The 27,210-nt window shown below is 41.5% G+C and overlaps 1 protein-coding gene across 5 annotated transcripts in view; it reads right to left on the bottom strand.

The window, feature by feature from the left end:
• NHSL1 (NHS like 1) overlaps window positions 1–27,210 on the bottom strand; it is a 144,115-nt gene that overhangs the window by 24,021 nt on the left and 92,884 nt on the right. For all 5 annotated transcript variants that reach the window (XM_017530428.2, XM_017530429.2, XM_017530431.2 and 2 more), the window contains exons 3-4: window positions 23,705–23,832; window positions 483–675 (exon numbers count right to left, since the gene is read on the bottom strand). In XM_017530428.2, coding sequence (XP_017385917.1) covers window positions 483–675; window positions 23,705–23,832 — 321 coding nt within the window. The remainder of the gene's footprint in view (window positions 1–482; window positions 676–23,704; window positions 23,833–27,210) is intronic.

The raw sequence follows: 27,210 nt of genomic DNA, 5'->3' as shown, positions 1-27,210 counted from the left end.
TGGGTTTCACCATATTGGCCAGGCTGGTCTCAAACCCCTGACCTTGTGATCTGTCCGCCTCAGCCTCCCAAACTGCTGGGATTACAGGCATGAGCCACCGTGCCTGGCCTTACTTAACCCTTTAGAAGAGAAATATATAATTTTTCTTCATACCTAGGACCACATTTACAAGATGTTTCCGTATAACCAAAGGCTTACTAACAGGCAATTTAATTAAAAGAGACACTCTTAAGATGAATCGTTGGACCACTGAGTTCTTTGACACCAATGTTTGGTGACATAGTCTTCTGGCCCAACAAGCAGTAGATACGTTATATACACACACATATGTAGTTTTAATATTCCTTTCAGTAAACAAAGAGCATGAAGTCAGATCACAGCTATTGACCTCTGAAGTAGCAATGGAACGCTAACAGCATATAACAAAAACTGTAGTCATTCTCCCAAGTACATTCTGAACCTGTCTGCCTGGCAAAGCATACCAGTTATGTTAATAGGCACCACATCAGCCTGGACTGTTTGGGCTTGCTGTCGCATCTTCTCTTCTGGTGTTGGCAGTGGAAGCGACTTGGTCCAGTTCGTCTGAGTATTAAGGTCGGAGAAGTCATTTGAGGTTGGTGTTTTAGGTCTCCTGATGGAAATAAATCTTTCTTCTTCTGATGAAGAGAGAGAACACTGCAGAGAAAAAAGAAGCAGCAGCCACAGTGTATAAAGAGCTGGCAGGAACATTTTAAGATATATTTCTTATTGTTAAAAAATTAGATTGGTTTAAAGGAAGCCAAAATGATTGGTCGCTTTTAGGAACAGAAGCAGTGGTTTGCCCATCCTCTTGAGTCTGACCCATAATATGCATGATTCACACTGGCCTTAGTCTGTAAATTGTGAGGACTGCAAAAGGTTCTGCTGACCCATAAAATCTTTGAAGTCCTTTCTGCTTTCCCTCTATATACTGTGGTCAGAAAGCTTATGGAATGGCCGGGCACAGTAGATCATGCCTGTAATCCCAGCACTTTGGGAGGTTGAGGTGGCTGCATCACTTGAGGTCAGGAGTTCAAGATCAGCCTGGCCATGCCGGGCGCGGTGGCTCAAGCCTGTAATCCCAGCACTTTGAGAGGCCGAGGCGGGTGGATCATGAGGTCAAGAGATCGAGACCATCCTGGTCAACATGGTGAAACCCTGTCTCTACTAAAAATACAAAACATTAGCTGGGCATGTGGTGCGTGCCTGTATTCCCAGCTACTCAGGAGGTTGAGGCAGGAGAATTGCCTGAACCCAGGAGGCAGGGGTTGCGGTGAGCCGAGATCGTGCCATTGCACTCNAAAAAAAAAAAAAAGACCAGCCTGGCCAACACAGGGAAGCCACATTTCTACTAAAAATTAAAAAAATTAGCTGGGCATGGTGGCGGGCATCTATAATCCCAGCTACTTGAGAGGCTGAGGCAGGAGGATGGCTTGGACCCAGGAGGCAGAGGTTTCAGTGAGCCAAGACCATGTCACTGCACTCCAGCCTGGGCAACAGAGTGGAGACTCTGTCTTAAATAAATAAATAAATAAATAAATAAATAAATAAATAAAAGAAAGGCAAGCTCATGGATTTAGTTTAACGTTAAAGCCTAGAGACAAATATCATGGCTGTGGCCATCAGTTTCCATTTTTATTAAAATTTAGTTTTGCTCAAAGTAATTTCTAGCCTCAATCTTATTTCCTTCAGGCCTTGACTTTAAGGGACATTTCGAAAATGATAGAGCTATTGTTGTTCAACTATTTCTGCTCTTCTGAAGCCACTTACATGGGAAAAAATCAGTGTGAAATTGTTCAATTATAAGAAGCTGACTAAGGCCCTGCTCTGCCTTATCAGAATTCTGCTAGAAAACATTTCTAGCAGTGTCTGTTTTGATATGGATTAATATCCTAAATGTAGAGCCCTTCTTCAATACCTTTCTTTCCCATAACACCTGAAAGAGTGCAGGCAAGAAAGTTGTGTTGGCAAGCATTTTATGATGGACTTCACCCCGGCTCCACGGCAGCTGGTTCTGTGACTAAGATGCTCCAAGAAGCCCAAATGAATGCAGGTGCTTAGGAACACAACAAAACGGGTAATTGACTTTTGTGGGGGAAATGGAGCTTATAATATAAAATAAATATGTAAGAACTGCTCTTTAAGTCTGAAGCATTTAAATGGAACTACCACTTATGAAAATAAAGCTTTTAGAAAGAATTTTACTGAAGAATAAAAAGTCAGTGAACCTTCCCAAAGGGAATACCTGTACAACCAGCACTCAGTTCAATACACTCCCCCAACCCAACCACATACTCCCAAATCAGGGTAACTGCTATCGCGACTTCTAATACCACAGTTTTGTTTTATCTATATTTGAACTTTCTATAAAGGGAATCACACTATCTGTTTTCTTTTGTGACATATTTCTTTCATTTAACATTATGTTCCTGAGGATTTATTTATCTTTACAAGGCATGTTTTAACCTTTCTGGATTTAATGCAAGTTTCTAAGAGGACACAGATGAGAAAATACAGAAATGCATTGGTTAGAAATTTCAGGCTGGGTGTGGTGGCTCATACCTGTAATCCCAGCACTTTGGGAGGCCGAGGCAGGCGGATCACCTGAGGTCAGGAGTTCAAAACCAGCCTGACCAACGTGGAGAAACCCCATCTCTACTAAACATACAAAATTAGCCAGGCGTGGTGGCACATGCCTGTAATCCCAGCTACTCGGGAGGCTGAGGCAGGGGAATCACTTGAATCTGGGAGGTGGAGGTTGCAGTGAGTCAAGATCGCACCATTGCGCTCCAGCCTGGGCAACAAGAGTGAAAATCCGCTTCAAAAAAAGAAATTTCAAACATAAAAACACTGTCATCACTATTTACTGCTGCTGCATTCATCTTGCTGCAAAAATCTGTGTTTATTCTACAACTACTAGAGCTCTATAAATCTGAAAAAGACTAGGTAAGAGCTAATGAAAACAGTTTGGTGTTGGGAATAAGGCCCTAGACTAAGAATCCAAAGACCCGAGTCTGTTCTAAACATTGATGTTTCCTTTGCTGTAAAATGGGGCCACAGAGCCTATCTCTGTGCATCCACAGAGGTGCTCTGAGGACCTAATAAGATGATAAATGTGAAAGTGTCTATGACTGTTAAATATCATGGATCTAGGCAGGGAACAGCGGTTCATGCCGATAATCCCCGCACTTTGGGAGGCAGAGGTGGGCGGATCACAAGGTTGAGACTTTCCTGGCCAACATGGTGAAACTCTATCTCTTCTAAAATACATAAAAATTAGCTGGGCATAGTGGCACGAGCCTCTGTAATCTCAGCTACTCGAGAGGCTGAGGCAGGAGAATCACTTGAACCCAGGAGGTAAAGGATGCAGTGAGCCAAGATCGCCCCATCACACTCCAGCCTGGCAACAAAGCAAGACTTAGTCTCTCTCTTTCTCTCTCTCTCTCTCTCTCTCTCTCTCTCTCTCACACACACACACACACACACACACAGTCATGGATATGAAGGTGGCACTGATATAAATATGACTTTAGAAAAGCAAAGTCACGAATTGACACGTACTTATTTTTTTCTTTTACCACAGGAGACTAACAATAATAAAGGCAGGTGTTAAAGATAAATCACATAATTAGATATCTCAATACATTTACTTGACGTTTTTAATACATAATATACATTGAATGACCATCCAATTTCTTTTCCACTTAAGGACAATGTTTGTAATTAAATGGACAAATACACTCCATTTATAAACTGAGCATGTTACTGGTGTCTTATAATACTGAATTGTACTATATCCGTTGATATTTGATCTGATTCTCGTTAAAAGGGTTAAAATTCACACAGATCCTTAAAGATAATCAAAGAGGTTTTTGAGCCAGCAGCAGCTATGCCACACTGATGTAAATCAATTGCTTCTAGCCTTTTTGGGGTTGTGACACTTGCTAAATTTGATTTATAATACATATTCTCTACCCTTCAGATGCAGACATGCGCGTGCGCACACACACACACACACACACACACACACACACACACACAAGTACCCTAAAATTAATGTCACTGAAGAATTTCATGGCAGTTTGTATAAAGGCCACATGTCTGAGGTTGAATCTCAAGCTAGTAAATTAGAGGATTACTCCAATTTCCTGATACACATGCATACATATAATTTTTCAGGCAACCTTGAATTACAGTATAAATTTTGATGGCAATACGAAGCAAATCCTAACCAGAAAGGTTTAAAAGAAAGAAAAGTAAAGGTTTCAGACTACAGCTCTCTACGCCCTGTAGTGAGGGCTCGCTTTTCCACGTGATGTCTGCCGTGGGAGCAGGAGGAATTACTGTCCACCGTTTGTAAGCATCTCAATGGTGCTCATCAGCCCCACTAACCTACCTTTCTTCTAGTTGACTGATAGTGTCAGAATCGATAACTCTCATAATGAAACAGCACTTCCCCGTAGGGACAATCACCAGGGATCACTCGAACATGACAAGTGACAAAGAGAGTCCATTTTGTAAAGTGCTCCTTTCTCTTACAAGAAAATTTCCCAGACAAGCAGGGCACAGATAAAGTTATATGCAAATGTGACTGTGATACAGTACCGCAATCTACTAAAGGACATAAAACACCAGGATGGATGCCTTTCAGGATGATGTGACTCCCATTCCTCCCAGTGTGTATAAACACAGCAGGGGCACAGAAAAACCTCCCGTATCTCAATGGCAGAACACAACATGATTAGCCCGTTAAGATGGACATGGTAACACTGAATTACTACACTGGCCTCTTAACTATCTCCATTTTCCTGCCCTTGTTGACCATCCTCCCCTGCTCCTCCCCTTCTAATAGTCTGCTCTCAACACGGCAGGCAAAAGGATCTTTTCAGAAATGTAAGTCAGATCATGTTGCTCCTTTGTTCAAACCCTCCAAAGTCGTTACTGTGACCTCTAAGACCTTACATGATCTACCAGCTGGCCACTGTTACCTCCCTGATTGCATTTCCTACTATTCTTTCCCATATGTATTCTACTCCAGGCACTCCATCCTCCATGCTGTACCTTGTACATTCCATGGACACTCCTGCCTCAGGGCCTTTGCACTTGCTGTTCCCACAGCTTGAAATGCTCCTCCCATAGACATCTACACAGACAGCCCTTTGTTTCCTTTAGGTCCCCTTAAGAGTCTTCTTTTGTTGGGGTCTCACCTGTTGATCCTATTCAGTTTCAACTTCTTTCTAATATTTTGTGTCCCCTTTCCCTGCTCTCTTTTTTCCTCTTTAGTACGTATAACTAGTACACATATATTTTGTGAATCTTGTCTCTCCAACAAGAATATAAGTTCCATGAGGCTTCAAATCAGAATTGCATAGAAGTTTATTTCAGAATTTGAGCTTCAGAAGGGCCACCATTTAGTAACTGATGGCTATATGCCTTGCCCTGGGTGCAGGCTTTATAAAACTTATCTCACTTAATCTTCACAGTATTTGCCTTGTTTAATAAATAAGGAAGTGGAGATTCAAAGCAGTAAAGTAACTTGACTTTTGGAAAGTTCACAAGGGGCAGCTGAGATTAGGAGCCAGAACTGACTCCAAAGTCTCTCCTGTGAAACAGTATAAAATAACAAGGTTGTGGCAATATTTACAATAAATTATGAGGTCTTCTGGTCTCAAAACAAAATCTCCCTTTTTATCTGTCAATGAGAACAAAACCTTTTGAAAATCTATACAAGTAAAAAACAGTGTGTACCAGCATCTTGGCACTGTCATTTACCAGCTTTATGTTTTGATCAACTCAATCTCCCCATATAGAGAACAGAATGACCCAAGTAGCTTTCAAATGCTTCATGTTAATGAAATCCCTCAATATAGGGTGACTTTTTAAAAAACTGAGTTTAAGATTGCTTTATTCTCAGAACTTAAATGCAGTTTTGGGATCTGTCAATTGGTCAATAATGTTCACCAGTACCTCATATCCTGGTCCTGGAAGGAATGGAGAGTCACAAACGAAACGTAAGCCATGATTCCTTGTGTCAGATTGCTTCATTTTGAAAGGGAGAGAAACAGGCAACACCGACAGTTACTTTGTAGTTTTGGATGCTGGAAGACCTGCATTGTACAGACTGCTAGGTCCTGCCTGGAAATCAAACAAGCTCCCACCAGACAGACAGTGTGGGGCCTGAAATAGGATCTCTTTCCCATATAGTCTCATATAAAATATGCTCTCTTTCTCAGAACAGCAAACTGATCCAAAAGTGGGATTAACTAAGAAACACAAATTAGTTCAGTCTTTTTTGTTTTGATTTGTTTGTAAAAGTTAGAAAACGGAATTGTAGCCAGAGCTAAACTTAGTATTCATTTAGAATTATTACATGAAAATGGAGAACAGATGAAACTGTATAGAGCACTATTTAAAAAGACACCAACATACATTCCAGTCCTTTTTGGAAGACACTTAGTCTTTGATGCTCTTCCTCCTAGAATTAAATCTCTTGTGTTGACTCTTGGTTTTCAAGATCCTTAATAGTTTCATAAGGTGCCAAAACGTCTGCAGCCTTTTTTGGCTATGTCCTTCTTCTGCCTTTAGCAGACTTAGATATGAGAGACCCTGACTTCTTTCTGTCTTCCGTGCATTTCTTTTTGGTTTTTTTTTTTTTTCTCCTGGTGTCAACAACAACAGAAAAAGTGGGGGTAGTGGAAATAAATCCACATAGAAGCACAGTTCATGGTTCATCTAGCAACTCCATAATGGCCTACGGGTGACTTCCACAACCATATTATTAAGTCACTTTAATTGCTCATTTTTTCTTTTCTTTTGAGACAGAGTCTCACTCTGTCCCCCCGGCAGGAGTGTAGTGCAGTGACGTGATCTCAGCTCACTGCATCCTCTGCCTCTTGGGTTCAAGCAATTCTCCTGCCTCAGCCTCCCAAGTAGCTGGGATGACAGGTATGCACCACTACGCCAGGCTAATTTTTGTATTTTTAGTAGAGTTGGGGCTTTGCCACATTGGCCAGGCTGGTCTTGAACTCTTGACCTCAGGTGATCCGCCTGCCTCGGCCTCCAAAGTGTTGGGATTACAGATGTGAGTCGCGGTGCCTAGCCTCATTGTTCATTCTTTTGTACATATTATATTAGTCCCTTTACCTCAAATCTAATTGCTTTATCAAGAGCTCTAAACTTTCTTTTTCTGTTGTTTTTGAGATGAGGTCTGGCTCTTTTGCCCAGGCTAGAGTGCAGCAGAGCGATTATGGCTCATGGCAGCCTCAGGCTTCTAGGCTCAAGCCATCCTCCTGCCTCAGCCTCCAAAGTGCTGAGATTACAGGTCTGAACCACCACACCAGGCCCTAAGAGCTCTAAACTTTCTTATCACACAGCGAATTAAAATATTTTGGATCTTAACTGTCCCATATGAAGTGATCCTTTCCTCAAATTAATGAAAATACTTAATTAGAACATATATGTCTTATTAGTAATCATATATTGGTATAACAAATTATGTATAAAAATTATATAACACCATGAATATTCAAGAACTCACTAACTCACTACCCAACCCATGACCTAAAATATTACTAATAAACTGCATCTCATGTCGCCATCCCAGCTCCCTGCTTCCCCAGAGGTGACCACTAGCCTGAATTTGTGTTCATAATTACCCTTGGTATATGTGTGCATGTATGTGTATCTGTGCATAAATTTGCTTTGACTTTTATAAAAATAGTATTATTCTCTTTGTGTTTTTGTCTCACTATTATCTTTCTAAGACACAGCCATGTAGCTGTGTGAAACTATAATTCATTCATTTCACTAGGGTATACATTCCACTCCAGTACTACATTGATTTATTCATTTTTTAATTGATGGTCAATTGGGTTGTAAAAGATGCTCTTTGTATTATCTCAACAATGCAAAACTCCCCATAAGAGAATGGTTAGGAGGAAAGGGTTGTGGCAAAGGCTCTATTTCCCGTACGCTCATTGCTAGAAGGAAAACATGAGCTCTGGAGTCTAGGTTTAAACCCTGGTTTTGCTTTTAGGGGTGACAGATGTGTTCACTAACTTGATTATGGTAATGGTCTCCTGTGTGTATACATATGTCAAAATTTGTTAAGTTATATGCTTTAAATATGTATAGATTTAAATATGTATAGATTATTTTATGTAAGTTATACTTCAATAAAAGTGTTTTAAAAAAGAAAGATCTTGTTTCAGTATTTAAAAGCTATGTGATCTTAGGCAAGTGATCTAATCTCTCCAAGACAGAGTTTTCTCATCCACGATATGGGCATAATCAAAGCTACCTTGCATGGTTGCAACAAATACTGAATATATTCCCATATAGCACTGAGCACAGTCCCTGGCACCTGAGCCTTTCCATGTGCCAGGTACTTGGCATCATACTGGAAACACAGAGATCAACAAGATAGGGATGCTGCCCATTAATCTGGAAGAGAAGGCAGGTATGAACAGACCCTGATTATAGAGTAGTGGGATGTAAACAGCAAGAGAAACTGGAATGGGTCACTAGAGATACTCTTGCTGGTTTGCAGGCAAAAAGGCCTGGGAATGACAGACCCCAATTTTCTTATTTTTACCTGCTATGGCATAGAGTAAGAAGGTGCCATAACTGCAGAGCAGTGAGCATCAACTCATTTGTGTTTCTACAGTGTCCTGAAATTAAGAGACCCAGTAACACATGATTGCATACAGAGTAATCACTTCCAGACTGTAAGCTACCCTAGGCCAAGAACGGAATCCATATACTGAGACCAAGTAGCGCTTAAAAACTTTTTTGAGGGGAAGAAAAAATTGAGTGTACCAGACAAGTCAAAGAGGAATAAGAGAGGACAAAAGCAGACATAATGAGGAGGAACTGGGGTAATTTAGTAATCTTGCCCTTTGCTTAACCAGCATGGTGCAGTGAAAAGAAAAGAGCTCCAAGGAGCCCGCATTCACACGCTCCCTGGTGCTTTTGAGCTATGGGATCTTGAGAAAGCCTTTTCATGTTTCTGAGTCTCCATTTTCAGATTAATTATTTAATCTTTTACTATAATGATTGGGGGAGTAACCAAAGTTTTATAAAACAGACATCGTCTATTAAATCATTTTCTTTGAAGTGTGGTTCGAAATACCAAGCAGCTATTAAAATAATCTGTTTCATGGGGCTTCTTATGGAAAATAAGATCTAATTTGTAAAAAAGTTCTATATTTTAACGTGTTCCATGATGAACAAGTTAGCAATAGCATAATCACTGGTAGTTCTACATACAGATAACCTGTCAAGGCATGACAATCAGAAATCTGTCAGTAGCTGCTGATACCTCTCAAATTTATTGCCTTGGGCAGGAAATTCTATGTGGGTGGAACAAAAGACCAGATGTTTGGGACACTGGCCACGTTTTTATAAAAACAGACATGGTCTATTGAATCATTTTCTTTGAAGTATGGTTTGAAATACCAAGCAGCTTAATAATACTCATCATCGTCATTTGGGCACCTGCTATGAGCCAGGCACTGTGCTAGGGGTTTCACAAACATTAATTTACTTCAACCTCACACCAACTCTCCAAGACAGGTAGAGTAACTAAGTAATTTTATCAAAACCAGACACTTTGAGAACGAAAGGGGGTGCAATTAACAATTACTCAGAATAACAGCTGTAAACCAGAGCTATCCCAAGCAAACCAGAACATGTGGCTTTATCTCTTTACAGTTGAGGAAACAGAACCTCACCAACGAAAGCAACTTATCCAAGGCCACTGAGCTCTGACAGGTGGAACAACTTATGCAAGGCCACTGAGCTCTGACAGGTGGAAAAGCTGCCCCAAACCAACACTCTCAAGCATCACGTTAAATAAGCCTCCTGTGTTTACAGGTATGGCAGCAAGGTTACTATCTTTTCTTCAAAGTCTTCCTTTGACTTAAATATTTCTTATCAACAAAGCCTAAAACAGAAGCTGACATGCCAGTTCAAAGAGTAACAGGAAATAGGGTAATTTCTATCTCTATCACTACTATTAAAGCCAACTGTTGAGTGCCAAAAATACATCTCTTTAGGGGTGAATTTTACGCAAGAGATTGCATAACTCACGGTTGCTATCCTTTCTGCTGCGACAATGGGGACTCTGTGAATGTTTCTCAGATTCAGTGAACATACCATCAAATATAACCTCCAATAATGACAGGTGGAAAAATTCCCTGTCAACTCAGAGTACGTATTTTGGCACTGATAACTGACCTCCCTTCAAATGCAAGAACCTCTTTGGCAGTAGTTGGTATATGCTGAAAACTGAAAAGACAAAAAAGTCAAAAATAGAACACAAAGCAATGGCATACTCTTTCATTCAGAGTTGAAGAAAAAGGTATTTTCTGGAATTTCCTTCTTCTTCTTTTATTTATTCATTTTTTTGAGACAGTCTCACTCACTCTGTTGCCCAGGCTGGAGTGCAGTGGCAAAATCTCAACTCACTGCAACCTCCGCCTCCCAGATTCAAGCAATTGTCCTGCCTCAGCCTGAGTAACTGGGACTACAGGTGCATGCTACCATGTCCAGCTAATTTTTATATTTTCTTTTTTTTAATTTTTATAATTTAAAACAGGGGAAAGTGCGAGAAACAGGGTTTCACCATGTTGGCCAGGCTGGTCTGGAACTCCTGACTTCAAGTGATCCGCCCACCTCAGCCTCCCAAAGTGCTGAGATTACAGGCATGCAGCACCACGCCTGGCTTATTTTCTGGAATTTCTAAATTGCTTTGCCAATAGCACTTTTTTTTTCCATGCATCATACTTATGTTGAGATGAGAAGCATAACATATACAATTGGAAATACTTCAAACAATTTTCTTCTTGCTACACTATATTCCCACTTCGAACATCAAAGATATGTGTGGATCTCATTAGCAAAACACCTTTCTTTGTACCATAATACATAAGAGTCCTACTTGGTGTTTCACATTAGGATAATGAGGATAATTACTCTAGAAGAATTTGCCAGAGTAAATAACCAGAATAGACGTCCTCCAGGCTCTCTTTTCTAATTTATATGTCCTTAACCTTTGCCTTATCAGCAACTCATCTTAAGCACATAATGGATTTTTAATATTTGTTGAATGCAAATTAGATGCTTTATGTAAGAAATACCTCTTTAGATGTCAACTAATTTGTTAACTCATGCATCCCTTCTATATAGTCATTGCTCTTTGTAACATACCCCTCCCCTCAACACCTACTAGGAAATATAAAGGTTTTCCAGATCAAATTTCCCCTCCAAACTGACTTCCATGCACTGTGTATTTAAAATGATCCCAACTGTTAGGGTGATCTTAATAACATGAATCATGGTTAGAGGTCTTAGTCTTTTCTCGGAAGACCATACTGCTGGCTTGGAGCCGCTTTCAACAGTTCCTGGATTCCCACCTGATTTCAAATGAATTGAGGTTTTCAAAGTGTTTCAAAAATTGGTAATCCTACAGAAGTTACTGAAGGTGTGAGAAAAGGAAAAGAATCAAGACTATGCCCAATGTTCCTGACTTAAGTAACTGGTAGAATGGAGTTGTGGTTTACTGAGCTGATTTTGGAAAACTATGAAAGGAGGGAGGGAGGTTGTTTTGTTTTTTCTTTTAAAAGAAATGTGAGAATCACATATTTGGATTTGGACAAATGAGACACCTGTAAGACATTTCAGGGGAGATGGACAGTAAGCAGATAACTGCATGAGTGTAGACTAAAGACATAAATTTAGGAAATATCCATGCATGGTACTTAGAGCTATGGGACTCAATAAAAGCACCCAAGGAGTGAGCCTGTGACAGAGCAGCAGGGGTTCAAGGTTTGAGCTCCAGAGTTAAACCAACTTTTAGATATTTGAAAGAAAAGGACCATCCAACAAATGACTGAGAGGCAATGGCTGGTGAGGGAAGAGGAAAACCAGGAGTGTGTCATGTCATGAGAGCCAAGTACTCTTAGAAGAAAAGAATCATAAACAATGTCAAATGCTGAGAGGCTGAGTAAGGTGAAGCCTGAGAATTAACTATTAAATATTAGATTTGGCAACGTGGAGGTGACTGGTAGATTTAACAAGAATAGTTTAAGTGTGTGCTGGGGATAAAAGTTTGTTTGGAGGGGCTTCAAAAGAGACTGTGAAGAAAGGAAGTGGAGATGGCAAGTCTAGACAGCTCTTTGGACATGTTTAATTATAAAGTTGAACAGAACGATGTGGTAGAAATTTGAGGGGGATGAAAGGTCAAAGAAGGGTTTCTTCAACATGAAAGAAAATACAACATGTTTGTATAATGGTGGTTATGATGCAATCAAGACATAAAATTGATTAGGGTTAAAAGAGAAGAATAAATTGCAAATACAAGGTCCTTGAGAGGTTGGCCTTATTCATCCCACTGGAAATGCCTGACCCTCATCTAGGTGCCTGCATCACAGCAGGGCAGAAGAGGAGTAAGGACTGCTCACCCATCGCAATGGTGAGAAAGGGTGAGTCCATAAAGGAGGAGATGTAAGAAGTCTGATGGGTTTGATGTTGAAAAATACGACCCCTGATTGCTTTTGTTTTCCTACTGTAGCCAATGAGTCTGTTTTTTGTTGCTGCAAAAGAATCTATGAGACTAGGTAATTTATAAAGAGAAGAGGTTTATTTAGCTCTTTTTGCTAAATAAGAGGTTTTGCAGGTTGAGGAGTTCAAGGGCATAGCCCTGGCTTCTGGCAAGGGTTTTCATGCTGTGTCACAACATGGTGGAGATGATCAAAAGGGAAGCAGACATGTGCAATGAAGGGAAGATCTGAGGGGCTTCTGCCTTTATAACAACTGACTCTCACTGGAACTAACCTATTCCCACAAGAACCAATCCCATCAAGAGAGAGAGCAGAAACTCACTACCAAGCCAGAGAACACCATGAAGCTATTCATAAGGGATCTTCCTCCATAGCCCAGACACTTCCTACTAGGTCCCAACTTCCAACACTGCCACAGTGGGATCAAATTTCAACATGAGTTTTGGTGGGGACAAACTCAATCCATATCCAACCAAGCAGACAGGATCTGCAAATGAAGCAGAAGAAGTTGTGTTTGGAGATTTGAGAAAGTGTGAAATATTACTTGGGAGAGTGGAAGAATGAACTGATGAGTTAATATAGGACTGCTAGGCAGCACTTGAGGTTTGAAGTCGTGCATTTGCAGTGAAACATACTCTGACATTCTTCTCTAGCCTTAGGCTTTAGTGCAAAGCAAGGAAAAGTTGGATCAAACTGGAGTTGGGACTTTGCCAGGAAAGTGGCAGAAGGAAAAAGGAGCCTGCAGAGTTGAAAATGTGTGCAAAGAGCTGAGTACACTCGCAGGCCATGTAATATAAACTGGGGAAGGATGAGTGTGGACATGAAGAGGGAAGGGTTAAGGGGTAAGAATTTCTCAGAGGGTCAGATAGTTTTTGTGATGAGATTCTAGAGAAACCAAGCTAGGAAAATAACAGATGGAGTTATCCTCAACTCTTCTTTGTCCTGTAACTTAAGCAAATCCCGCAGGATTCACTTTCCCAAATAAACCTAGAAACCCCACCACCGCTACTCTGAGCCCAGCCACGCTTGGCTGTCACTTGCCTGGATTACTGCCACGGCCTACTGTCTTGTCTCTCTGCTTGTGTCTTCCACTCTCTATGGTCTAATTTTCCTACAGAAAAATTCCATTAAATAATAAAGCAGATCATATTACTTTCCTGCTCAACTCCTCCAGTGACTCCTCCTATCACCCAGGAGCAACTAATCCAAAATCTTTACTGTTGCCAATTAGGTCCTATGTGATCTGGTCCTTGGTTATTTCCCCCAAAGTCATCGCCACTCTTCCCCTTGCTCAGTGCCTACCTGCTCTGGTGTGTGGCTACTCCTCTCACAGGATAACTAGAATAAGGTTTCTAGGCAGTCCCATGTGTGATATCCTTTTTTTAAAATTTTTAAATTTTACTTTAAGTTCTGGGATATATGAGCTGAACATGCAGGTTTGTTACACAGGTATACATGTGCCATGGTGGTTTGCTGCACCTATCAACCCATCAACTAGGTTTTTAAGCCCCACATGCATGAGGTATTTGCCCTAATGCTCTCCCTCCCCTCTCCCCAACCCCGACAGGCCCCGGTGCGTGATGTTCCCCTCCCTGTGTCCATAAGTTATTGTTCAACGCCCACTTGTGTGATGTTCTCCTGTGTCACTTGATGATCTGCTCTAATGATGACTCTCAGAGTCCTTCTTGGATACTCAATCTAAAATGACAGTCCTGTTGCTCTAGAACTCTCCTTACCATTGTTTCATTGACCTTCATAACACTCGTCACCACCCGGTGTTGTATGATGCTTGTTTGTTCCCCATGATCTGCCCTTCAATAGAAGGGGCTCTGATTCACTCGATGGCTTCTCAGCACCTAGAACAATGCTTGACATATTGGCAGGACTGAATATTTACTTAGCAAATGAATAAGAGGGTGGGCAAGATGGTAGCCACGCAGTGAGGTCGGGTGTTCAGCCCTCCTTACCGCTACCTGGTCCTCAATCTCACTCCTTGTTTTTGATGGGGACTCTGGAAGCAGTAGTTATACCTGGACACCAGGCGCAACCTGACAGAGGCTGACAGGCTGCTGGCCACTAGCCTGGCCGCCACAGTCAGCATCACCCTTCTGTCTACTTCCTGCTTTGGCAGACCCTGGTGTTGTGGGCAGACTGGGCCCTCAGCACTACACTCCTGGTGCTCCATGGCCTGGAGGCCATCTTGCAGGTGGTGTCCATCGCTGCCCTCGCCAGGGGCTTCTGAAGAGGGCTCAGGGCAGGAAGACCCAGGATGGGAAAGCTGGAGAGGAGAGCAGGCCTAGGCCGCTGGAGAACAGCTGCAGGGTTGGTCCACTAGCATCTCAGCGGCATTTGCACTTAGTGCTAAACACAGTCTCTGTGATTTTTTTTCCATTTCTAGATTCACTATAAGTGATCCTTAAAAAGTATCTAAGCTGTTATTTTATAGTAGCTTCCCTTCACCTGTTTTTATTGTGTGTTTTCTATGTTTGGAATAATTACATTCAAATAGCAAGATTATTTTCTCTTCACCTTTTTTTTTTGAGACAGAGTCATGGAGTCTGGCTCTGTTACCCAGGCTGGAGTGCAGTGGCACGACCTCGGCTCACTGCAACCCCTGCCTCACAGGTTCAAGCAATTCCCCTGCCTCAGCCTCTGGAGTAGCTAGGATTATAGGCACATACCACCGCACCCAGCTAATTTTTATATTTTAAGTGGAGACGGGGTTTCACTATGTTGGCCAGGATGGTCTCAAACTCCTGGCCTCAGGTGATCTGTCCGCCTCAGCTTCCCAAAGCGGTGGGATTATAGGCATGAACCACTGAGCCTGGCTCTCTTTAACATATTTTTTAAATAAAAAAATGTATATGCCTCCAAAAAAAAAAAAAAAAGAATGAATGAATAAACTGCTTGTTTAACAAGCTCAGAGAGAATAATCTTATTCCACTCCCCTCGTTCTACATAAGGATATTAATGCCTTAAAAGGGCTGTGATGCATCCAAAGGAACACAGCAAGTGGCAGAACTAAAACTTGCAATTGGTCTCCTAACTCCAGAATGCCACTATCTCTTCACTGCCCCCTTCCCCATCATTCACGCAACTATTCTTTTGGTCTCAGTCCTCAGTGACCTTTCGCCTGTTGCAATAGCCCATAACTATTCTTCTTACATACTTTACCTTCACCTCATCACCTCCCCCATTTCCTCACTACCCAAGTCAAAGGAATTTCTTTTCCACCTAGTACTATACGCCCAACACTTACAACAGCAGGTTATATATATTACTCTTTATTCTACTTAGTTCTCCCTACCCTGTAGCTGTAAAATCCTCAAGGCGTGTACAGATATCTTACTAATCTTTGCATTTTGCAGCATCTGATATCTGACATATCACATACACTCTTTTTCGTTGTTGTTGTTTTGAGATGGAGTCTGGCTCTGTTTCCTAGGCTGGAGTAAAATGGCATGCATGATCTCAGTTCACTGCAACCTCTGCCTCCCGGGTTCAAGGAATTCTCCTGCCTCAGCCTTCTGAGTAGCTGGGATTACAAGCACCACACCCAGCTGATTTTTGTATTTTTAGTAGAGATGGGGTTTCACCATGTTGTCCAGGCTAGTCTTGAACTCCTGACCTCAGGTGATCCACCCACCTCAGCCTTCCAAAGTGCTGGGATTACAGGCGTGAGCCACTGCACCTGGCCCCACATACGCTCTCAAGCAACATTTATTGCATTGGCTGCTTTCTGTTTCTAAAGTGTTCTTCCAGAAATGAATGATTTTCCTGTTTCTAAAACGTTCTTTCAGAAATGCTCATTCTTTCAATCCCAATCACCTCCATGCTGAGTAAGGCCTATCCTTTTCATTTAATATTGCAACTGCCCCTCCAGTTTATTTTACTCCAGAGCACATGCCACTTTCTAACACAGCAAAATTACAGTCATGTGCAGCATAATGACATTTCAATTAATGACAGACCATGTATATGATGGTGGTCCTGTAAGATTATAATGGAGCTGAGAAATTTCTATTGCCTAGTGATGCCACAGCCATCATACCACAGCACAACACAGTACTCCTGCTTGTGGTGATGTTGGTGTAAATAAACCCACTGCCCTGAGTCATATATAAATATGACACAATTGAGGCCGAGGGCGGTGGCTCATGCCTGTAATCCCAGCTCTTGGGAAGGCCGAAGCGGGGGGATCCCTGAGGTCAGAAGTTCGAGACCAGCCTAGCCAACATGGCGAAACCCTGTCTCTACTAAAAATACAAAAATTAGCTGGGCATGGTGGCGGGTGACTGTTATCCCAGCTACTTGGGAGGCAGAGGCAGGAGAATAGCTTGAACCTGCAAGGTGGAGGTTACAGTAAGCTGAGATGATGCCATTGCACTCCAGCCTGGGTGACAGAGCAAAACTCCATCTCAAAAAACAAACAAACAAAATATGATACAATTATGCAAAGTACATACTTGATAATGATAATAAATGACTATGTTACTGTTCTATGTATTTATCATACTATACTTTTTGTTATTTTAGAATGTATTCCTACTTACGAGAAAGGTTAACTGTAAAAGACCCTCAGCAGGTCCTTCAGAAGATATTCCAGAGAGGGTATTGTTATCATAGGAGATGACAGCTCCATGGGTGCTATTACCCTTGAAAAACTTCCAGTAGGACAAGATGTGGAGTGGGAAGACAAGGATATTGATGCTCCTGACCCTGTACCCTCTGTGGCCCAAGGCTAATGTGTGTGTTTGTGTCTTAGTGTTTAACAAAAAAGTTTAATAAGATTTTAAATAGAAAAACTGTTACAGAATAAGCATATAAAGAAAATATCTTTGTACAGTTGTACCATGTATTTGTTTGTTTTCAGCTATGTTATTACAAAAGAGTCAAAAAGTTTACAAAATTTAAGAGCTTATAAAGTAAAAAAGGTATAGTAAGCTAGGGTTAATTTACTAGTAAAGAAAGAAACATATTTCTTTTTTGTAGAGATGGAGTCTCAGTTTATAGCCCAGGCTAGTCTTGAATTCCTGGGCTCATGCAATCCTCCCATCTTGGCCTCTCAGAGTGCTGAGATTACACATGTGAGTCACCAAAACTGGCCACAAAAATATTTCTTTATAAATTTAGTGCAGCCTAAGTATACAGTGTTTATAAAGCCTACAATAGAGTACAATAATGCCCTAGGCTTTCACATTCACTCACCACACTCACTTATCACACTCACTCACCCACCCACCCACTCGCCCACCCGCCCACTCGCCCACCAGCCCACTCACCCACTCACCAACCCACCCACTCACTCACCCACCTACCCACTCACTCACTGATTCACCCACCCAGCCACCCAGAGCAACTTCCGGTCCTGCAGACTCCACTCACGGGAAGTGCCCTATTTAGGTGCACCATTTTTCATCATTTCTACTGCATTTTTATTGTGCCTTTCCTATGTTCAGCTACACAAATATCATTGTGTCACAATTCTCTATAGAGCATTCAGTACAATAACACGCTGTAGCCCAGGAGCAACAGGCTATATACCAGGGATCCCCGGCCCCGTGGACTTGTACCCATCTGTGGCCTGTTAGGAACTGGGCTGCACAGCAGGTGAGTGGTAGGCGAGTGAGCATTACTGCCTGAGCTGTGCCTCCGGTCATATCAGCACCAGCAACTAATTCTCACAGGGGCGCAAACCCTATTGTGAACTGCGCATGTGAGGGATCTAGGCTGTGCCCTCCTTATAAAAATCTAACTAATGTCTGATGATCTGAGTGGAGCAGTTTCATCCCAAAACTGACCCACCCACCCCAGTCCGATCCATAAAAAATTGTCTTCCATGAAACCCGTCCCTGGTGACAAAAAGTTGGGGGCCACTGGGCTAACCCATCCAGCCTAGGTGTGTAGTAGGCTATACCATCTAGGTTTGGGTAAGTGCATCCTATGATGTTTGCACAATGGCCAATCACCTAACGATGCATTTCTCAGCATGTATCCCTGTCATCACACGATGCATGACTGGATTTGCTCACAGTGCCTCCCCATGATATCAAAGCTCCATCAAAGACAGAGATTTCTTGCGTTTGGTTTACTGTTACATCTCCAACACCAAGCACAGTCTCTGGCACACAGAAACTGATCAATAAGTCCTTGTTTTACAAAGGAATTATAATTTTATGCTTGAAGGAGCTCTTCTTCAGAACACATTACAAAGGGTTGAGGAGTGCATCTGGGTCCTAAATGACCACCACTGCTGGCTGAAGGATGCATCTGTGCATCACAGTGATCTAGTGAATGCCAGGAGGGGCCATGAAGATGAATAAGATTTGGACTCAGGGCAAATATTTACTTAGGAGTAGTAACTCAAGGAATTACTGTTGAATGAATAAGCCAACTAAGCAGCCAATCATGTACTACGCGGATACACACAAATGAAACCCTCACTTCAACCTGAAGACATTTGCACATGAGTTATGGAGAGGGACCTGTAGGAAGTGGTAGAGAAAATACAAGGCTTATACATTTCATTTCCATACCAATTTCAGGATCTTTGTCACTGACAGCAGCACTAAGACTTGTTAATTGTATACAGTTAAGAAGAACAAGGCTGAGCTTGGTGACTCACACCTGCAAGCCTAGAACGCTGGGAGGCCAAGGTAGGCAGACTGCTTGAGCCCAGGAGTTCTAGGCCAGCCTGGGCAACATAGCGAAACCCTATCTCTACAAAAAAAAAAAAAAAAAAAAAAAAATTCAAGAATTAACTGGGCCTGGTGGTGTGTACCTGTATTCCCAGCTAGCTACTCAGGAGGCTGAGGCAGGAGGATGATTTGAGCCCAGGAGGTTGACGCTGCAGTGAACTATGACTGCGCCACTGCACTCCAGCCTGGCCAACAGACTCAACAGAGTAAGAGCCTTTTCTCAAAACAAAACAAACCAAAAAAAACCCACACACAAAGAAACAACATGTAAAAATGAAGAACCAAACATTTTCTCTGGCAGAGAGTGCTGCAAGTAATCCAATCATGATGAATAAGCAAAAAGATGGAAAATGTGCTCTAAGATCACTGAATTGACTATGTGGGGTGGAAAGTGGCGTTCTGATGCTCCACAGAATCAAGAAATGGAGAGGTTAATACAACACTGAATGAAGTAGCTCAATGAGAATGTTGAGGAAGGAGGGAAAGAAGGCAGGGAGGGAGGAAGGAGACGCAGGCGGTTAGCTACTATGATGGTATAATTTGTTAGCCGATATTTAATTAGTATATAATAATGTCTAATTAATATATATTTGAGAAAATAAGATAATTTGATATTTTATCCTAAAACCAATCTCTTAATTGAGATTGCCTTGGGATGACATTCAGATCTAAAGATTTAACATTTTTCTAATATACTTCAACTTGGCTCTACATATTTAAGAAAAATAAAAGTTACCCATAAATATCTCTAATGACATATTCCAAGGATTTCAAAATACTTTTAATGAAGAACAATTATTAACCTGTTTTTTTTTTCCTGAGACACGTTCTCACTCAGTTGCCCAGGCTGGAGAACAGTGGTACAAACACGACTCACTGTAGCCTTGACTTCCCAGGCTTAATCAATCTTCTCACCTTAGTCCCCCGGGGAGCTGGCACTAGAGGTACGCTACCACACCAGCTAGTTTTTGTTCTATTTGTTGTAGAGACAAGGTTTTGCTGCATTGCCCAGGCTGGTCTCGAATTCCTGAGCTCAAGCAATCCAGCCACCGCGGCCTCCGAAAGTGCTGGGATTACAGGTGTGAGCCACCACACCCAACCTAACTTGGATTTTAAAAATCACAAAAGTAACAAAAATTTATAGCAGCCAAGAAAGTTAAGATTTGGAAGTGGCTGTGTGCTTTTGTAAGAGAGCAAATAGACGAAAGCCAAGACGGCAGACACTGTAACCTGGAGAGGGTTGGCAGGGAGCCCGGAAGATAGCTCTCCTCCCACACACACCAGGCGGGTTCTCCCACTGCCCAACTTCTCCCCTTCTCAAAAAGAAGGACCCCGCGGGCCCCAGTGAGACCTGTCAAGGGTCCTACAGTCAACTTCTCATTCTTGTTCTAGTGATGCCAGTGCCAGCAAATCACACTAAGGTCATTATTATGGAAACATTTGTGTTTACTGGCATGTCATGTTATATCACATAAAGAATGACTTTTGTATACGTTCCCTTATACATGACCATTTTCTTCAGACTCATTTTCAGCAGGATAGGAGAGTGTTTTTGTTTGTTTATTTGTTTTTGAGATGGAGTCTTGCTCTATTGCCCAGGCTGGACTGCAGTGGCGCAATCTGGGCTGACTGCAACCTCTACCTCTGGGGTCCAAGCAACCCTGCCTTAGCCTCCTGAGTAGCTGGGATTACAGGTGCATGTTACCATGTCCAGCTCATTTTTTTTTTTTGAGATGGAGCCTTGCTCTGTTGCCCAAGCTGGAGTGTGATGGTGCGGTCTTGGCTCACTGCAACCTCCGCCTCCCAGGTTCAATCGATTCTCCTGCCTCAGCCTCCTGAGTAGCTGGGATTCAGGCATCTGCCACTATGCCTGGCTAATTTTTGTACTTTTAGTAGAGACAGGGTTTCACCATGCTGGTCAGGCTGGTCTCGAACTCCTGACCTCGTGATCTGCCCACCTCGGCCTCCCAAAGTGCTGGGATTACAGGTGTGACCCACTGTGCCTGGCCAATTTTTTTAGTATTTTTAGTAGAGACAGTTTTACCATGTTGGTGAGGCTGGTCTTGAACTCCTGACCTTGTGATCCACCTGCCTCAGCCTCCCAAAGTGTGGGGATTACAGGCATGAGCCACGGCGCCTGGCTTAGGGGCCTGTTTTCTCGGGGGTGATTCATCTACACTCTCACACACATCTGGGAGAGGGCTGTTTGGCTGTCGGGGTCTGTGGCAATGGTACAGAGGAGTAGAAACTAGTCCAGAGACCTAACTTCCCTCAGAGTTGAGTGCCATGGTAAGCAAAGAGCTATGTAAGAATTTAGAAATTATTTTTCCATTCTCCAGAGAATCTTAGGATGCTGTCATGACAATGCCAATTTGCTAGTGGACTCTATAACACCCAGAAACCATCTGTCTCACCAGGCCCCACTATAAACTTTTCTTCCTTCTCTGAGCATTGGTAGAAGGCTAGCTAAAGTCTATCTGGACAAACAAAAGTTTTACTATGTAATTCACCTTCTGTTTTCATTTTCTACTTATGCCAACAAGAGAAAAGTAGAAGTTTTCGAAATTAAAGTTCAGATCAATTTTGAAATGGCAGCTTTATCCATTACAGTAAGAGACTGTCTTTGAATATTTTAAAGGCTCAAAGGACTAATCCAATATGTGAATATGCTTTTCAAGAAATAGGAAAAACATTATGTGATAAAAATCTCGGTGGGGAGGGAAGGAATAAGAAGTTGTTGATCAAAGGGGACAACTTTTGAGACAGAGAGGAGGAGTAAGTTTTTAGATCTACTGCACAGTAGGATGACTACTATCTCTAATAATAAATTGTATATTTCAAAATAACTAAGGGCATAAATTTCAAATGTCTTGCCATAAAAAAATAGGTAAGCACAGTGACAGATGTTAGTCTAATTTAATTATTCCATATTGTATACCTATATCAAATCATCACATTGTGCCTCATAAATGTATACAATTATGATTTGTCAATTTAAAATATTAATTAAAAAATGAAGACTAGGTGCGGTGACTCATGCTGTAATCCCAGCACTTTGGGAGGCTGAGGCAGGCAGATCACTTGAGGTCAGGAATTCAAGACCAGGCTGGCCAACATGGTGAAACTCCGTATCTACTGAAAATGCAAGTATCTGCCAGGCGTGGTAGTGTGTCACTGTAATTTTAGCTACTTGGGAGGCTGAGGCACGAGAATTATTTGAACCTGGGAGGTGGAGGTGGCAGTGAGCCGAGACTGCGTCACTGCACTCCAGCCTGGGTGACAGAGCAAGATTCTGTCTCAAAAAAAAAAAAAAGTGAATCTAAAAAAAATTTGGGTGAATATTCATTTAAAGATCAGAAATTTAAGGTAGTAATTTCCCTTTTGTTTTTTGAGGCAGGGTCTTGTTTTGTTGCCCAGGTTGGAGTACAATGGAGTGACTACAGTTCAAACCCCCAGACTCAAGGGATCCTCCTGTCTCATCCTTGCATGTAGTTGAGATAGCAGATACAAGCCACAATGCCTGGCTTCGTTTCCCATTTTTGATTAACTATTACCTTATTTTATTCTCTGAAGTTACCTATTGGAGGAAAAGGATAATAAATTTTGAATAATGTTCTTCAATCAATAAGGCATTTATAAATTGGTCTAATTCCACTGAAAGTTTTTAATTAATTAAAAATGGTTGAGAAACCAAACACTATTCATCAAATCTTATTTTAAGTAATTCCAGTGTCAATCCACATTACTTAGTAAATGAAAATAAAACTACATAAATCAAAATCTTCATACATTTTTATTCTTTCCTATGTATTTAGTACTGAGAAAATCACTTCTCTTAAGTAGTTCACGCATATCTCCAGAGATGGCAGAGGAAAAGGAACCCCAATATAAAACAGCATCACTAAATGAACTGGCTAGTGCAATAATATTAAGTAAATGCACTGCTTCCATCCCATCTCCATTAATAATACTGACCACCATAAAACAGTGGGTCTTGCTATTATATCAGAGTTCTTCTTTGTCATATCACTGGGTTCTTGGTCACACAAAAAACCAAATAATCGAAATAAGCCCTTTATTTTTCTAACCAAAAAACAATATTTAAGATGCACAAATACCCTGATTTTATGCCTCCTTTATGAATTCCTTCAATTCTAATCTTACCTTTTTAAAAATTAGGATAATCTTCTATTTTCTGAAAAGCTGCCAAGAGTATTGCGAGTTTCTGGTGTATCCTTTACCAAGTTTCCGCTTACATGACTCTTTTACATAATTGTGGCACGTTTGTCAAAACCAAGAAATTACCTTGGGACAATACTATTAATTAAAATATAGGCTTGATTTTGATTTAACCAGTTTTTCCAAATATATTCTTTTTCTGTTCTGGGATCCAATCCCCAGGACTCTGTGTTGAACTTTGACGCTTACCTTTTGATCTGTTTCTTCATCTTCGTCTTGGTAATCATCACAGAGGGGGCTGGCGTTGGCTGCAAAGGTGGGTCCCTGAGAGTAGTACTGAGAACTCCGGTAGCCATCATGCCGCAACTTATCACATTCTGCAGAGGGGCCACACACGGAGAAGACGTCCATTAAAAACCTTTACTCCTCTTTGCTTACTTTATATTTACTCCTCTTCACTTACTTTTTAAAGTTATACTTTTCTAGACATTAATAGGATATTAAAATAATGATAAAAACTAAGAAATATTAAAGTACCTACTACACACTACGTTCCATATTTAAATTAATGAAATATTAATATTAAATAATACTTGATAAGATAGCATTCAGAGCTCATGACCACCCTGTGAGGTAGACAGCATCAATAACTCTATTTTACTCACAGAATGTTGAAGTTTAGGGTAATTATACTATTCGCTCTATAATGTTATGCAAGCGAGCAGTGGACTTGGAATATTAACCCAGGGTCTTAGTTACTAGATTATGTGATGATATTATTCCATGTAAAATAAAAAACAAAAAAACAAGCAATTCTCATGCTATGCTTGTTTCCTAGTCTCACTAGCTGGAAGTGACACACCAGATCACAGATTACAATGCTCTCATTAAATAATTTCTCAATTTAATTTTGATGTCAAATAGCCTGTCAATGCTGTGTGGAATTTAATAGAAGGTGGTGCCAGCCTGAGACATCTGCTAGCCCCCAGACGAATGCCTGGCACCACCGAGTAGAAGGTACCCAGGGTCATGGTGCCTTGAATCTCGGGGTACTGAGGCCACTGACTGTGTGGAAAGGAGGATCCTCTTCGAGGGGGAAGCACTGCACGGCCGCTCTCGTGGGTAGGGAACGGAGCCGTAAGAAAACTTCCAATGGCTCCTTCAAGCACCACATGTACAAAGGAGCGTCTGCCTCAAAAAAGGATTTGCCGCAGGGTTCCTTTAAATATCCAGCTTTCTAAAGGGGCACAAAATGTGTGTGGTTTTGGAAAAGTTTTCTCTTGGCACAGCTTAGAAAACCATGCACCTACAGGCACAGAACGAACTAGGGCATCTTCAGGGTTCCTTTCTGACATCAGCATCCACGATTCTTCCTCAAAGAGGAGATGGCAGCCACTTCAGTAGAGGGCTAAAAATAGTAGACCAATTTTAAATAAGCCAGGGGATAAAAAAAAAAAAAAGTCCTCATTCTCCTTTGCTACCTCACAGTGGGGGTGGAAGGGCAACGTTTACAATTTGGAGCTGCAAATCAGACAAATATGAGGATCTATCAGAATGGCAAGCTAATGAAAAAATGCATATATAATCATAAAATAGCTAACTAATACTACTTCAGTTACTTAGAGGTAAAAATTTTGTTGTCTGGGCTGGCAACTACTTGTAATACTGATTAAAACTGATATTTAAAAAAATGTCTGAAAGTTCCAGGACGCATCATATTTTTAATGAGAATATACTCATATTACTCTAATCCTTTGTAAGAAATATTTTCACATCATCTTCATTTGACAATTTTCCTGAAATAAATAGTATAATTAGAATCTATATTCTCACTCTACAGAGATAATGTTACATAAAGCATGACTAGTAGTTTTCTTCTTCTTTTTATTTTTTTGAGACAGGGTCTTACTCTGTCATGCAGGCTGGAGTGCAGTAGCATGATGATCACAGCTCACTTCAGCCTTAACCTCCTGGGCTCAAGTGATCCTCCTACCTCAGCTTCCTGAGTAGCTGGAACTACAAGGACATGCCGTCGCACCTACCTTTTTTTTTTTTAAAGACATAGGGACTCATTATGTTGCCTAGGCTAGTCTTGAACTCCTGGACTCAAGCGATCCTTCCACCTTGGCCTTCCAAAATGCTGGGATTATAGGCCTGAGCCACTGCACCCAGCCTGACTAGTAGTTTCAAACAGTGTTTTCTGCAGAGTTCTGGGATTCTGTAAATACTGGATTAGATTTTCTTTAAATAGCTACCTTAAAGCTAAGATTAAAAAATAACACTTGGTTGGGCGTGGTAGCTCATGCCTGTAATCACAGCACTTTGGGAAGCTGAGGCGGGTGGATCATGAGGTCAAGAGATCAAGACCATCCTCGCCAACATGGTGAAATGCCATCTCTACTAAAAATACAAAAATTAGCTGGATGTGGTGACGCACACCTATAGTCCTAGCTACTCAGGAGTCTCAGGCAGGAGAATAGCTTGAATCCAGAATGCAGAGGTTGCAGTGAGCCGAGGTCGCACCACTGTACTTCAGCCTGGGTGACAAAGTGAGACTCTGTCTTTAAAAAAAAAAAAAAAGGAACAACACTCAAGAATGGCTATAATTAAAGAGCAAGGTCAGGCACTGTGGCTCACACCTGTAACCCCAACACTTTGGGAGGCTGAGGAGGGTGGATCACTTGGGGCTAAGAGTTTGAGACCAGCCTGGGCAACAGGACAAAGCCCTGTCTCCAATAAAAATACAAAAAAATTAGCCAGATATGGTGTCACACTCCTGTAATCCCAGTTACTTTGGAAGCTGAGGCAGGAGAATTGCTTGAACCTGGGAGGCAGAGGTTACAGTAAGCCAAGATTGCACCACTGCACTCCAGCCTCAGCTCTGTCTCAAAAAAAACAAAACAAAACAAAAGTAAAAAAAGCAACAGATGTTGGCACGGATGTAGACAAAAGGAAACATTTACACACTGTTGGTGGGAATGTATATTAGTACAACTTCTATGAAAAACGGTATGGAGATTTCTTAAAGAACTAAAAATAGAATGACTATTCGACCCAGCAATCCCACTACTGGGCATCTATCCAAATGAAATTATAGAAAAAAGATAGCTATAGCCATATGGTCATCGCAGCACTATTCACAATAGCAAAGTCATGAAATCAACCTAAGTATCCATCAATAGTTGATTGGATAAAGAAAATGTGGTAGGTACACACCATGGAATACTATGCAGCCTTAAAAAAGAATTAAGTCATACCATTTGCAGCAACCTGCATGGAGTTGGAGACCATTACCCTAAGTGAAATAACTCAGAAACAGAAAATCAAATAGTACATGCTCTCACCTTCTTAGTGGGAGCCAAACAATGAGTAGTACACATGGTCACACAGATGGAAATAGACACTGTGGACTCCAAAAGGAGGGAAAGTAGAAGGGGGTGGTGAGGGTCAAAAATTACTTATTGGGGGGGTCACGCCAGTGGCTCATGCCTGTGATCCAAGCACTATGGGAGGCCGAGGCGGGTGGATCACCTGAGGTAAGGAGTTAGAGACCAACCTGGCCAACATAGTGAAACCTCGTCTTTACTAAAATTACAAAAATTAGCCATGTGTGGTAGTGGGCACCTGTAATTCCAGCTACTCAGAAGGCTGGGGAAGGGAGCTGCTTGAACTCAGGAGGTTGCAGTAAGCCCAAGATTGTGCTACTGTACTCCAGCCTGGGGGACAAGACCGAAACTCAATCTCAAAAAAAAAAA

The sequence above is a fragment of the Cebus imitator genome, unplaced genomic scaffold (assembly GCF_001604975.1).
Source record: "Cebus imitator isolate Cc_AM_T3 unplaced genomic scaffold, Cebus_imitator-1.0 Scaffold65, whole genome shotgun sequence".
In the NCBI taxonomy this organism is placed as follows: Eukaryota; Metazoa; Chordata; class Mammalia; order Primates; family Cebidae; genus Cebus; species Cebus imitator.
The sequence above is the reverse complement of the archived record's forward strand: the minus strand, read 5'-3'. Positions and strand labels throughout refer to the sequence as shown.